We start from the raw sequence: 15,480 nt of genomic DNA, 5'->3' as shown, positions 1-15,480 counted from the left end.
TATATATATATATATATATATATATTTTTAATGTATGTGTTTCCGTGTGCGTTCATGTCGTTACTCGCAATTAACGAGTGCTCGCAAGAACTAGTTGTGAAAATCGTATGGCGTTTCTTAACTAATTGAAAGAGAAGGAAGAGGAGGAGGCATCGTTTCTCGCCCGATTCCAAAAAATAGAAAAGAAAAGAGATAAAGGGAGAGAAAGAGAAAGAGAGAGAGAGAGAGTAGAAGAAAAGAAAAAAAATATATAAGAGAAAAAGAAAAGGTCGTTCTACTCTTTGAGCAAGATCGAGTTAAATTAGAAGTACGCGAGGCTATTGTAATCAGTCTCGAGATTCCTGTAAGAATAATTACAATCTTCGCCCCCTTCCTTTGGTTGGAAACTCAACGGCGACGCACTGAAGTTCGAATTTGCAAATCTCCCCTTCTAGATCTTCTAGTCGCGTTACCCGTGAAATTTGTCGAGTTAACTTTGTAAATTTGTTCCCACCGTCGTTCAATTTCCTTTTCTCTCTCTCTCTCTCTCTCTCTCTCTCTCTCTCTCTCAATTTCTCTCTCTCTTTTTCTATCTTTCTTGTTTTCTTTCATTCTTTTTCGTTCACGGTAGAGATTCCCCTCATCACGGCCTGACAACCAAAGTGATAATAAGAAAGAAAAGAAGAAGAAAGACGTTCGGAATAACGTGACAAAGTCGATTATGAAGCTCCTTCACAGACACGAAAGAGACTTTTCCTATCTTTTCTTTTTTCCCTTCTAGGAATGATAATGAAGGGCCATTAAGGTACCGTGATGCATACAAACGAATTTTTCCCAGTTTCTTTTCCGTTATCTATTCAACCTTTTACTGACCACGACGACGCTATTCTAGATTCCTTATTCACGAATTAAAACGAATTATTTTACTCGTCACCGTCACAAATTCAATTTAACATTCTGATTTTATAATTCATTGTATTTATCCTTCTTCCCTTTTTCTTTTCTTGTTTTATTAATCATTATAAAGTTCTTCTTTTGGTAAGTATTTTATAAATAGATTTTTTCGTAATTAATACAATTAGTTTTAAATGTTCTAACGATTGAGAAAAACCGTGATCTCAATGAATAATATATATATATTACGTCGTAAGTTTATGTATTATACAGGATGAGCAAAAAGCATCAAGGTTCAACATAGTTAGGTATTAATCGAACGGTTCGTCGTGTTCGTAACTCAATCGGCTGATGTACTTGGAAAGTACAAAGGACTGTTTGTAGAAACGTAAAGGGACGGGAAACTGCCCGTCAGCGATTTGCATATTAGCGTAACGAGACTCTCTCTCTCTCTCACTCTCTCTTAGTCATGTCAACTGGATCCGATTTCACGTTTGTGACTGCTGTTTGCTCAATGAAATTATTTCGTTCTTTTGCATATGTCCTCTCTCATAGATAAAATTATAGGCAGAAAGTACGATATGTATTAAACTATATTTATACAAGCAAGATAAAGAAAACGAGACACTGTTGAAGTTTAGAAAATGAAGAAAAACAAAAAAGAAATGTAGGATGATATTGGTTGGAATGAAGGCAATCGACATTGTACGAGATTAAAAATCTAACGAGACAACATTTTTAAGGATTTAACAAGTTAATAAGGATTTTATTTTCTCGCTTTAAACAACAACAACAAAATACAATTGAATAATCTCGAGGAACGTTACACGTGGACAACAAAACCATGAATCTTTGGACACGTCATTTATTCTCATTATTTTTCTATTTCTATCTTTGTGTCGCATTCTCGTATTCGATTTCGGAAATATATCGATGATCTCAAACAAGGAGAGGAAGCTACGATGATCATATAATGCATAGACGTTAGCTATCCTAGTTCAATAGGTAAGTCTGTTTGTCTAGTACTATCTATCTAGTAGTGCTTGTTCGATCATAGTGTGCTCGTTAACGATGGTATTGATTCGCTCACTTTCCTGTGAAACTGCATTGCCTCGAGCACGATTTCGACAGATCATATTGATACGCATGTGATTAGATCTACTACTACTACTATGTTCATTGGATGTTGACGCATAAAGAAAGAAAGATTTTCTCTTAAATTATTTTCCCTTTTAAATCGAAAATACATTTCAAAAGTATACCCACGTAGTAAATTTAAGAAACATATAAAAATCCTACGAAATCTTAAAAACCAATTTCTGTGTAACTTCTTTCATCTTAGCTTACATAGAATTGAGAGAAAAATGTTTACAAAAAGTATTCGAAAAAAAAAAAAGAAAAAAAGAGAAAAAATATCAAACCCATTACCTTCCAATGACTTTAATTATTACGAATATGAAAATAGAGAAAAATAAATAAAAAATATTCAAGAGGAGAGATAGTCGTGTGGGATCGAAAAGAAAAAAAAACAAAAAAGGGCCGTGTACTTGTTACAACCTTATTAAGTACTTCGACCCTCGACCCCAATGTCGTCGTAGAACTGAATAAAAGAAGCAAGCAACCCGCGACACCATTTTTACGAGCTGTGCTCGTTTCTCTCAACTACCCCACTTTCTTTCTCACCCCCTCTCGTTTCACTTTTTTTCTCTATATCGTAGTCAGCCACGAAACGTCGAGCGTCAACTTTGCCAAACCGATGCGGTTTCGTTCGTATATTTTCCATTCATTTCTACCACCACCACCACATCACTCCATCATTTAACCAGTAGCGGCAATAGTAACATTGGAACCCCATCGCTATCGTTACGTCGTTTTCTCTCTTTCCCTATCTATCTATCTATCTATTTATCTATCTATCTATCTATCTCTTTCTCTCTTTTTTCTTTGCCCGTTCTTCCTTTTTGTTTTATTGTTAGCGTTCGCAATTTATTCGAGCAATTCGTGTCCTTCCGCGTGCTCGTCCATAAAAGTCGTAACACCAGGGCAATCGTGTCCAACGAATCGTTTTCGTCCGCTCGATCGCGTACACGACGAGGATTTCGAGGTACCACGCGGAAATGCGCGAAAATACTTTTCTACGTGTGTGCATTGCGATCGATAGAAAACTACGACGAGTCCTCCTCCGTTTCCGTTCGATTCAATCGACATGGAAGGAACGAGAATGAGAGAAAGAGAAAGAGAAAGAGAAAGAGAAAGAGAGAGAGAGAGAGAGAGAAAAGGACTGATGACAAATGAGGGAAAAGGGTTCCAGTGGAAATCGAAATTTGCTTTATTGGTGAACGCGTTTGCGATAACGGAGAACGATTTGTTGACTCGAAGGAAGCAAAGGTTAGATTAATGGATCGCTTGCTATTGCGGATGATAGAGATCGAAAGATTTAGAAGATGAAAGAGAGAAAGGGACAGAGAGATAGTCCAAGAATCACCAGGAAACGTTTAATAGAGAAGAATCAAAGACAGTTGCAAAGAATTCCTTGAGAATTTCGGTTCGATAAACTCTACGACCTTTAACGTTTCCTGATTGCGTCAGAGTTCACTATTCGTGAAAAATGAAAAAAATTGAGTTACACAGGAATGACTGTGAGTAAAAAAGAAAGAAAGGAAGAAAGAAAGAGAGAGAGAGAGAGAGAGAGAGAGAGAGAGAGAGACGATGATAAATCTTAAATTCAACAAGATTACGATGTTCCATACAGAATCTTTTTTCTCTTACTTCTGAATACTTCAAGAATGTGTGATCAAAAAGCTAACTCACATCCTCGATAAAAATCTCATATATCCAAAACCTTAGAAAAAGTCATACTTTCCATCACCATAACGCGGACTCACCCGAAAACTTTCGGCTATTCTGGACTTAGGTACTTTTACGATGTGCTCTCTTTAAAGGGTACAACGTGTTCGGAATCTTTACGATACGATAAGATCCACACGTTTAACGAGCATAATACTTTTATCGGAAATTCAGCGATTTTTCGAAATACTTTCCTTTTGATAGATCGATTAACGATTAAAATATATCAAGAAGCTTATCTATTCGTATAATATTCTTTTAACACGTAAATACGAGTGCCAGCATTATCGAAATATTACTTACTTACGATTTATCGTAATACGTCAAAATTATTACGAAGTATTTACAACATTCGTGACATTAAATAATTTAACGTCAAAGGAAGAAAAATTCTCTTGTTATTTTTTTCCCCCATTTTTTTTAGCTGCTTTCTTTTCACTTTTTCTCTTTTTTTTTTTTTTCTTTTTAAGCTCCAACACACTGATTACGTTACCTTCGTCGGTTATCCAAGATGATTCCTATGGATACACAGAAAACCAAAATTTTCCGATCACATTTCACTGAATTCAACCGCACAGTAAGAATGACATTTAAACAAAAAAAACGAATATATTATTTATAGTTATTATATAGACGAAAAAAAGAAAGAAAAAGGAAATGTAAAATACGTAGAACACTTTCTCGATCGTTCATCCGTTTTATCGTCGAACACTCAAATCTTTCAGGCTCATCGTTTCTCTTCTAGTTCTTTTCGAAGGTCCTTCCTCACTATTTCCCCGCACAATCCTTTTCTCTCTGCCTGTCTGTCTATCTGTCTACCTGTTTGTCTGTCTGTCTTTCTCTCTCTCTCTCTCTCTCTCTCTCTCTCTCACTTTCTATCTCTTCGTTTCTATTTTCCGTTCTCTCTCTCACACACTTGGCTTAAAACGTCCTACGAAATTCACAGCTCTTCGATTATTCTCCACCGGGGATTAGCATTCGTGTGCGAATCCTGCACGCTCGTTTCCCGTTTAACGAGCGAACCCGAACAAAATATACGATGCCAGAGCCCGTCGAACGCGAGCCGAATCCAATATGCAAAATAACACACTGCACAGTTTCCTGATCCCTGTATAAATCCAAATTGTTAATAGAACTCAAACGGTAAGTAGAACTTTCAACTGAGCTCCAAACTTAACGTAACTAAAAATCAGTACGTATACGCTAACACATACACGTATTTACGTATTTTATATTTTGTATATAATATTATACGTATACAAAAGTGTGTATTTGTTAAGTCACAGGATTCGTACTCGATGATAAAATAAATAACACCCGTATTTTTCGTTAATCCTTGTCACATATACATGTATCTATCACAATATTCTTCTTTCTTTTCTTTTTTCTATATTTTAAACGACGCTTTTACTACAGATGGATGGAATACAGTTGTTCGAAACTCGTTTGGCACTATACCACGGGAACCACCACAACTTACACTACTATTTCCTCAGACATACGTTTTTACGTCATCGAATCTCGTGACAACGATATGTATATATATGTATCCGTATCGTTGGCGAATAATGTAGTACACGTTAAATCATACAACAGCACGAGGAGTTAAGGGAGGAAAAATAAAAGACGAGCTTTAAACAAAGCACTCCGTTAGTTCCTCTCTCTTTCCTTCTTTCTCTCTTCCTTTTGAATCCCTTTTAAAAAACATGTCAGATATATATATATACATATATAGATCAAAAGAACGGTTAAAATCACATGTGGTTAGAGAAAGAAAAGAGAGAATACAAATATATATATATAAAAAACTCCGAAAAGTAAAAGAATAACAAAAGATAAATGATTCACGTAGAAAAGAGTTGTGACGATAAAAAAGAAAAAAGAGAAGAAAACACAAAAAATTGTATATCCAAATACACCAAGCAACGCTATGAAACTTTATATATCCCAACGTTATCATCCACAGAGACACATTTAACCATCGTAAATTTGAATCCAACAACACTCGACAGCACGTAACATGTCTATCATCTTGCAGATGAACGAATGATAAACAGTGAGGGGTTAGAAAAAAAAGGGTAGCAGTAAACTTAAACTTAGGAGAAGAAGAAGAAGAAGAAGAAGAAGAGGAAGATGATGATGATGATGATGATGATGATGATGATGATGATATTCTTCTAGCCTTGTTAAAAGAAATTCTATGAAGCGTTACCGTCTTCTTTACTCTTGAATGCTCGTCTACCGGCAAGCAAGTGAAAAATCTCAACGCAAAGTCGGACAGTGATCGTAGTGGCGCGCGGCGAGCCACTGACTACTGCCTCCTCCAATTCCACGCCTTTCCCTCTCTTCTCTTCTCCCCTCTTTGGTAACACAGTCACCCTCCGGCGGCGCAAACGCCAGCCTGCCTGCGTTCACCTACACATACACTCCCACCACCCTTTTCCATCTACTCATCCACCCCCTACCATGCTATAGGATTCACCATACTGACTGTGTTTCACAACTTCTCCTTCCCCATTCCTATCACTCTCTCTCTTTCTCACTCATTCGACCACTAGCATCTCTCGATTCCACTTTCCAACCCTCCCCACTTCTCTAACACGCACACATATATAACTTCTACACCCTGTCCTCCTCCCCCAACTACCCCCTCATGCTCCATTGGCGATCCGAACCGCTTTCTGCACCGTCTGAGCTCGTAATTGTTTCGTGTTCTCGCCCGTTTGTGTTCTTCTTCTTCTTCCAACACTGGGCACGGATCCTTCTTCAAAGACAAAACGTTACTAAAATTCCGTGAAGCCAAACTTGTGTCCTCCATTCCTCCATTTACCAGTCTACGAGAAAAGTTAACCCTACCTCTTTCAATGTTCAGCCACATGCTGGATTCGAAAAGAAATGAGAAAATCTCCTATCAATTTTTGAATGGTTCTTGGGATGGGGTAGGGAGGAGAGTTAGGGAGGGTTTATAATTAATCGCAATTTAATATATATTTTTGTTCTTTCCGTATCGTCAAATATATAAGCTCAAGTATTAATATTTGTGATCTTATTACGATTGTGCGTACTAACTTTAAACCCGTTGGTTTGGTTAAATTTTGTTTATAGCGACGTTAACAATGGCCGCTTTGTTTTACATTCGTACCATCCGTTTCTTGAGTTTCCTAGGTTTATCAAGAAGCAAAATGCATCAAAAACTTTTGAAACAGTATTGGGAGAACAGAGTGCGAAAATATAATGACTATTGTTAACGTCACGATAAATAAAATGCAATCAACTAGCTGTGTTGAAACCTGTGCAACTGTGATAAAAGGAACATCACGAATACTAATGTACGAACATTTGATAATAAAGACAATTGTAAAAAGAAATATTGCAATGAAACCTTTCGGATTATTATTGACTCACTTTCGTATAATGTTCGATAAGACTCGATCTGAAAGTACCAAATTATTAAACATCTATCGTTTATTTATATTTGTTTACAATATAACATTATTATATTATATTAACATTATCTATATTATATTTATATCACAAATACATCTTACGGAAACTATGTACTTTCGATATATCCGAATTTACTTTTTTATTACCGTTTATACCGATTATTACCGAATTATAATATTTGGTGACCAAAAAAAAATCTCATAAATAAATCTAGACGATGGTGTCTAACAACACGAACGCAAATTCATCCCACACGTCAGTTGGATAGGTTGGGTGTAAATTACCTTCGAAACCACTGTTTTCGTCAAGGATGGTAAAGAGAACGGACAGAGTTTCGAACAAAGACATGAAGTAATAAAATAAATTGCAGCACTTAGCGCGTGGATAGGGATGGTAAATTCGTTGTGGTAGAAGTAGGTGCAAAGGATGAGAAGTCGACACAGTGTCATGGGTTCTGAGTTACTCTTCTCTTGTCCTTACTTTTGCCAGGGAAGGCAACGGACCGAGACAAACTTTGCCAATATTTCGACTTCCTCTACTTCGTTCGTACATTATGTTTTATAACTACATTTTTGTATTCTTCAATTTCTTTTTATTTTTTCTTCTTGTCGTATTTATTATATTAATGAACTGATACGATATATCGTATAATGTTAAACGTTTGTTCACGTTTGCTTCTTTTGCCATTGAATAATTTATCTCTTAAAAATTCATCACACACACATATTTACAATTGAACATCGATTATTTAAATTTCTAAGAACAATTTATCAGCTGAAGATTTTTCGTTTTTTTTTTGATACATTATTCATACGGCTTTATATTAACGCGCATTAAAATTATTTAACATTGTTCCCGTAAAATCGATAAAACGCTAATAAATAAAATAATATATATATATATATATATATGATCGTTCTTTTAAAAAATTATATACGAGTCCTCATCGTGATCTTTACAACATAAAACATATAGTCAACACAAAGCTTCCCAGAAGCCAGTTTAATCTCTAATGATCTCTTCTCGCACGAAGTACCGTCAACTGAAGGTTCTCGATACATCCCTTTGGTAACTAGAAGGATTTGCTAGCAATTTCATTAGGTCCCAACATTTCATCCCTTAATCCTGATTACCGCTTATTGATGAAAGCTGAAAACTTAGCTAACGATAGATAATAATTTATATATTATATACAAAGATAATCACGCAGGCGCACTAAAGAATTCGAATTAATTAATTAAATAAAAAAAAAAAAAAAAAAACATTTAATTATCGACTGTAAGAGTGACCCCATAAAAAAAAATCGAGGTGATGGCCAAGCAATAATAGGACCCTTTCTTTTCTCAAATTCATTCTATTGCATTTAATATTCGACTAAAAAATTATTTAATTTAATTACAAACGTTTGTTTATTTGGCTACCGAAAGTGCAAAAATGCAAAAATTGTGAAAAGTGTTACGTGGAACAACCTTTATATATATATATGTATATATATATGTATAATATACAAGCGTAAAACTAAAATGAGAGCAAAGATCGTACACACTCGACTAGAAAATTTGAGAATATCAGTCCGATATGTTGTCTGTGTTTTGTTCGTAGATAGAATGAGCAAGTGAGAAAGAGAGAAAGAGAAATGGTGAGGAAGGAAAGAGAGAGAAAGAGAAAGAAAGATAGTTAAGGGACAATACATAGGTAGCTACGAAACCGGCCATTCGTTATCTTCCATTTACGGTCGTATAAAGTAACAACGTAGGAGAGAAAGAGAAAGAGAAAGAGAGAGTTGTTTTCAGGCTAGATACACGTAACACCAGACAAAAGCATAGGTAGTAGCGTTGAGGGCTAAACATACTAACGAATATAATGAACGTATGGAATCATGTCGTGTCTTGTGATAGTACCATCTCTTTCTCTCTCTCTCTCTCTCTCTCTCTATCTCTTTATATATATATATCTTTCTTTTCCTTTCTTTCTTTTTATACCATTTGTACAACTTCTATGCTCGTGTTATTCGAGACGATGGAGAGAAAAACCATGATAGATATTGTTGATAGACGAATTCGTTTAACGAGCACACAACGTGTTCAGATATATAGTTTCTTTCTTATGCATTAACGTAATTTTGTCATCGTTACGTCGTATATTACATTCAACAGATAAATCCTTACTTCTCTTTAATATCTCTATTTTTATGCGTAAATCGTATATATATATATATCAATTCGTGTTACAATATAAATTCGATGGAACGTTTTTATAATATACGAGTCGATATTTTGTAAATGTTAACGAAACATTAGTCGGGTTTGTAACTTTCTCACATAATAACTGTATCTATATGAAATAATATAAAAATATAAAATGACAGTATAAGCGGGAAGAACAATTAAATAACATTTTATTATATTTCATATTGCATTATACATTATATTGTACATAATAGACAATTAAAATAAATGTGTGTTTATTAACAAGTTTAATATTTAATATCAATTTTGCTTGATATTTTTCTTTAAATAGGCACTCTTGTAAAAATTGTAAAACAAAAAGAAATTTATGACATTATTTAACGTTACAAGGAAAGTGGGTATCTTAGGTACATTACAGCTCGGCAATAACCCTTGCGAGTTATGAGCAAACAATATTACGAATTGTACCTGTTAATAAAAAATCAAATTGATGATTATACTCAATGTTATTTTATTTAAACTTCATTGTAATTAAATTGATTTTAAAATTAAGTACTCACCATTTGAATAATTGTAACCCAATGTTTATATTTATTAATGGTAGTTCGAATGTTTCCATCAAACGAACTAAAAAAATAGTAAATGTACATAATTACATGAACAGAACAATTAATTAGAGGTAAAAAAAGAGCCATTCCACTAATATTATTTTTTCCAAATATCCACCCGATCAACAAAGTTGATATATGATGATACAAATGTAAAAACGAAATCTGTTTGTCTTTCTTTCGTAATACAAATATTACTGTTTCCAAAAGATCTACCATTTTTGAGATTATAGCCAACCAACCAGCTAATAAAAACTATACAAAGAAATATGGTTATTATCATTTGTTCTATTATTTAATTTGTTGAAATAAATCTCAAATAATACCTCCATATTTTCAGAAGATGATTCGTAAGTAATAGGAACGCAATACATCCCTACTCTTGTAAGCCAACCGCCTTTTATCAACTTATATACAATTAAACTATTAAGAACAACTTGAAAAAGATCGTAACATTTGATAAACACTTTCAACGAATATGGCTTTCTGTTTTTCATAAACCTAGGACCACATACAAAAACGAAGTAAATATATGCAAATAAAACTAATCCTACTAGATACGGAGAATTAAATACTATCCAATCTTGTATGCGTGGATCTGAAAATGAAATGACTATTAATAAGAATCTTTTCTATTTTAAAATTGCATTTGTTATGTTTTAATAATTAGAAAAAAAAAAAAAACATTCTTCGTTAAAAGATGAAAAAGGTTAACAATTTACAATTAAATTTTTTTTTTTATAAGTAAATTAAATATTATTTCTTACCGTCAATTGTGAATAAAATACGATGAACACTGTTTAATATATCCATTTTAAAATAAGGCAACAAAACTTATTGTAATTAAATAAACTTTTGAGAAAAGTTGTTTCGGAATATCAAATTTTTATAAGGAGAATATTGCCTATTAGAAAGATTATAACAAACTAAAGTATTTTTCTTGAGGTAAAAGAGACAATCACTTCTCCTACTTACAAACATTGGGTTTGTAAACCCCACCACAAGAGAGTTGCGAAATGTCGTTTCTATGTTTACATACAATACGTCTCTTACGTCAGCTATATGATTATTTAGTTTGATTTATTCTCACATTGATTATTTTGCTTATCCGTAGGGGTCAAAAAGGTTGAATACATAAGCGTTTTCACAAAAATGAGAAACTTTTAAACTATGTATTGTATTTGATGGAATGGTAGATAACTTTTCGTTTAAAATTCGTCACGATAAAAAGTATCAAAGATTTTCATTTCTTCAAATAATTTTGTATTTTTTCGAAAGTGTCGAAAATGAAAATACACTTTCCTCTTTATTTAATTTTAATTAAATTTGACTTCTTTTACATGATTTAGTTATATATGTATATATGAGTACATATATACTACATATAAATTAAATACAATATTCCACCAAATAATAAAATTATTATATTATTATGATTATTTTTATATGTATATTTCATATTATTATTATTATTTATTTTCAAATTCAATTTTATGAGACTCACTTATTTTTCCCTTTAGAAATTACATAATTCTTTTGATAAAAATTTAAGAACAATACTAGATTGATGAGAACATTTAAAAGATAAATATAAGCCTGTATTTTTGGTATGTCACAATTAGATATAATAATAGAGAATATGTATAATATTATTATTACTAGTTGTACCTACAAAAAAAAATTAAATCAATTATATATATTCATGTTAAAAAGAAAATATTTATATATAAAATATAAAAAAATAAATTTTCGTGCGCTAAATCGTTACACACTCCTAACTTACCATTTGGATAGTAGTAAGTATTGATTTATACGGATTAATCAACTTTTGCACTTTTGGACCCAACGAAGATAGAAAATAATATCCATACATTATGACGTGTACGCTACAATTTATAATTACCAAAACACTAGTCATTCCAGATGCGAAAAATCTCATACCGTTCCATGTTAAAAGTACCGTTGATATATGATGATAAATGTGCAAAACCGATATTTGACGATTCTTTTTTCGCAATACGAAAACTCCCGTTTCTATAAGATCAATGACTTTCAATAATAGCGTATACCATATTGCAGTGGCTATCTAAAACATACAAATTTATTTATAGATATGTTAATCCGCGCTTTTTGACGAAATTTTTCCAAAATTTCTCTCAAACGCGCATCGAATATATTATAACACCATTATTTTCAGATCAAATACAAAGATGATCTTGAAAAGGGGAAAATTATATTGGATATCTCAAAAGTTGCTATGACGAATTGCACAATTATACATTTGTTTGTTGAAATCATGAAACCATATTTTTTCTTTTTTTTTTTTAATAACACTTTCACTGGATATTCATATCTTGAAATGAAAAATCAAATATTAATAAAATTGATCTTTTGTCTTATTTAAATTTTTCTCGATAAAACAACTTTTTAAACGTTTTCTATTATTATAATACCTGCATAGATTTATGATCCGTATTATATAACATTGGTACACAATAAAAAAATATATCTTGTAACCAGCCTGCATCGAGAAACATATATACTACAATACTGTTAGCTATTATTTGAAATAAATTATAACATTGTATAAATGTTTTCAAAGAGTATGCCAGTCTATTTTCCATATACTTAGGAGCAACATATAAAAATATGACATAAATTAGTAAGATGATTGGTATTGTAGATGTATCAACTATTGGCCATGATTTAACTCGTTGGTCTGAAAAATTCAATTAAATATTACGTTTTTATCGATTCATCGAAAATTTATTAAAAAAGGAGATTAATATAATTGATATTGATTTCAATCTTACCTAAATTTTCTGATAAACTATTGTATAGCTTCGTGAAATTCATTTTTAACAAAATTTAATACGATCACTCAAAAACTAAAAAATATAATAACACTTCACGATAATGAAATTGATATTAAAAATTTTGATCGATACAACCTCGGACGAATTTTATTAAATAGAAAATAACTAATTAATTAGATTCGCGAAGAAAGTATCATTCAACGCGACACTGAAAGTTAAACTAAACGGAAAAGTATAAAACTACCAATAAAATGATTTACAAATTATATTCATTATGAATATTTATGAGCTTTTTTTCCTTTAAATCTACACATGTCATTACCAAATGATAATGACTAGTAAACAAATGTTCCCAAGTGCTTACATTTTATCCGTATTACAAAGTATTGGATTTAAATATAACCGTTAAACATCCGTTCAACTACCGAACGTCAAGATTTAAATTTTATTATGTAATACAATGATTACCAAATATTCAAGCATCAAATAATTTTGAAAAAAGAAAAGAAATTATAGATTCAAATATATACACGGTATCTAAGATGATAAATACAAACCATGACTACCACGATGATATACAAAAATATAATGGAATATATTTGGAATTTAGCACATTGTAAAATTCGTGTATATTCGTTTAAAAAATATTAGAATATTTGTCTATGTTGTTTCCTGATCATTAATAAAAGAAGAGATGACATAAAAGTTTTATAGACTCTATTACATTTCATATAACGACAATATGATGAGAACATTTTTCAAATAATCAACTGATGAACAAAAAATAAATAAGAATAACTCTTGCAATTCATTTCGAAATGATTAAATATACGCTTAGGAAAATTCTCGAAATATATCGCGTAAGCGTTTGGACTAAATCCTAAAAAGTAATTTACCAATATTATAATATTTGTAATCTAAATTATTATGATAATTTATTTGCGATAACCTTTGTTATAATATCATTAATAAAAATAAAATTTTCTTTTGTTTTTTTCTTTTTTATTTTTTTCACAGTTACCTTGAAAAAGGCCTAAGTCCCATCCATCATTGCTTAGTCATGAGAATATTAATTTTAGAATAATTCAAAGTATAATTAAAGATAAAATACCAAGTTAAAAAAAATACGTATAAATAAAATTTTGCATACATTTGCATTGCCATTCATTATTTATTACGAAGTGCAATGTTATTATAACAATAACGAAGTATGTTCAAGCGATCTTTGGCTTAATCGTTCTTTCTATTGTACATCGCTAATGTCGGTGGACTCATTGAATTAATGTTTGCTAAGGTTAGGTAATACAATTCTAACGATCGGAAATGACTGTGGATTTTTTTTTAATGTCTATTCAAAATTCACGCATATTTTCTTAGAAAATTTTCCAAACCGATATAATCGTTCGCACCCACCTACCAGTTTTGGCCGCGCTATTTTGGTGAAGAAGTTTGGCCGAACTTCCGAAAGCGTATTCGTTCTATTCTCATGCCGAACGATCTTTCGAAGACAAATTTTTCAGAAGGTACAACGAATCATCCATTCTTACGACACAAGGACAACACCCCATCACTATATATATTATTTATAAAATCGGAAACGATCGTAAATTCATAACACGTATTCGAATTTCGCGCCTTATAATTAGTTCTATTGGGAGTTTCGAAGTACCCCTTCCCCAACATTCGTAGCCCTACTACGTACGCTCTATTGAGCCTATTGACAAAGACACTCATCCTATTCTTCCACAGAACGTCACGACGACACATTTTACAAGACGATCAAGAATCAACGAAGAACCGATTAAGAACAGACAAAGGAAGTAAAGTACTACTATCTTTTTATATTGCCACCAACCTCGCGCGATGTAAAGTAAGTGAAACGTAAACACTATTTACATTTCAATAAATAAGCGAGAGATAAGATTTATTATTATATCTAACGAGAGAACGGCAAACGTACGAAAAGTGAGCCACGTATCCAATTTTGTCTTTTATTTTATATTTTTATTGATATTTTTATTTATTACTTTATATCCGAATTAACAACCAGGGTTTTTATGCCGCATGGCTTTTCTTTGACGAGCTAATAAAAAGTATTATACTTTTTATTGGCTCAACCACACGTGTTTTATTTCTTATTTTAATTTAATTCATTATTTTCCTCATCATTAGTTCATCACAATCACATGACAACTAAATTCGGTATAATTACAACAGACTAACAAATGTTTGGCACGAGTGACGTTTCATACTGTGCATATTTCTCATCTTATATTCTACATACATATATATAATATATAAGGGATTTTATGTCTAAAAGTTTTTCCCTTGACGAACAAATAAAATCTTATAATACTATTGGCTCAATCGCGTTTTTGATATAATTTAATTAATCCTTGTTTTTTTTTTTATTAGCCAACATAACACACCTATATCCGAATCAACGGGGAAAGGAGGATTCTATGTTTGAGACATCTCGAACATATGTACATATGTATGTAATATCACGATACGTAGGAAAGGATTCATGCCGTTCGAAAAGATTGGATTTTTACTGAAAAATCGAAGAATATCATAGACCAAACTGTTTCCCTTTCAATGCTATACTTGTCTTCTTTCGCGATACACGTATGCAATACGCGTCGTAACACTACCCATCACCACCATAACTAAAATCATTGCTACGACTACTACTACTAC

At 32.1% G+C, this 15,480-nt stretch overlaps 2 protein-coding genes across 2 annotated transcripts; both read right to left on the bottom strand.

Moving 5' to 3' along the window:
• Window positions 1-9,551: 9,551 nt before the first annotated feature.
• Window positions 9,552-10,909, bottom strand: LOC106794040 (elongation of very long chain fatty acids protein 1-like). Its single transcript, XM_014761433.1, has 4 exons — window positions 10,732-10,909; window positions 10,291-10,562; window positions 9,917-10,219; window positions 9,552-9,824 (listed from the first exon to the last, which is right to left on the bottom strand). Exons 1-4 carry the CDS (start codon window positions 10,775-10,777, stop codon window positions 9,657-9,659), a joined length of 789 nt encoding a protein of 262 aa, XP_014616919.1. The 5' UTR covers window positions 10,778-10,909; the 3' UTR covers window positions 9,552-9,656.
• A 555-nt stretch (window positions 10,910-11,464) lies between these two features.
• Window positions 11,465-13,343, bottom strand: LOC106794032 (elongation of very long chain fatty acids protein 1-like). Its single transcript, XM_014761415.1, has 5 exons — window positions 12,778-13,343; window positions 12,418-12,683; window positions 11,906-12,050; window positions 11,748-11,797; window positions 11,465-11,632 (listed from the first exon to the last, which is right to left on the bottom strand). The coding sequence occupies exons 1-5, from the start codon at window positions 12,818-12,820 to the stop codon at window positions 11,465-11,467; spliced, it is 672 nt and encodes a 223-aa protein (XP_014616901.1). The 5' UTR covers window positions 12,821-13,343.
• Between the last annotated feature and the right edge of the window lie 2,137 nt (window positions 13,344-15,480).

This window comes from Polistes canadensis, unplaced genomic scaffold (genome assembly GCF_001313835.1).
Source record: "Polistes canadensis isolate GaletaPanama2010 unplaced genomic scaffold, ASM131383v1 scaffold_22, whole genome shotgun sequence".
In the NCBI taxonomy this organism is placed as follows: domain Eukaryota; kingdom Metazoa; phylum Arthropoda; class Insecta; order Hymenoptera; family Vespidae; genus Polistes; species Polistes canadensis.
This window is presented reverse-complemented; position numbering and strand designations above follow the sequence as displayed.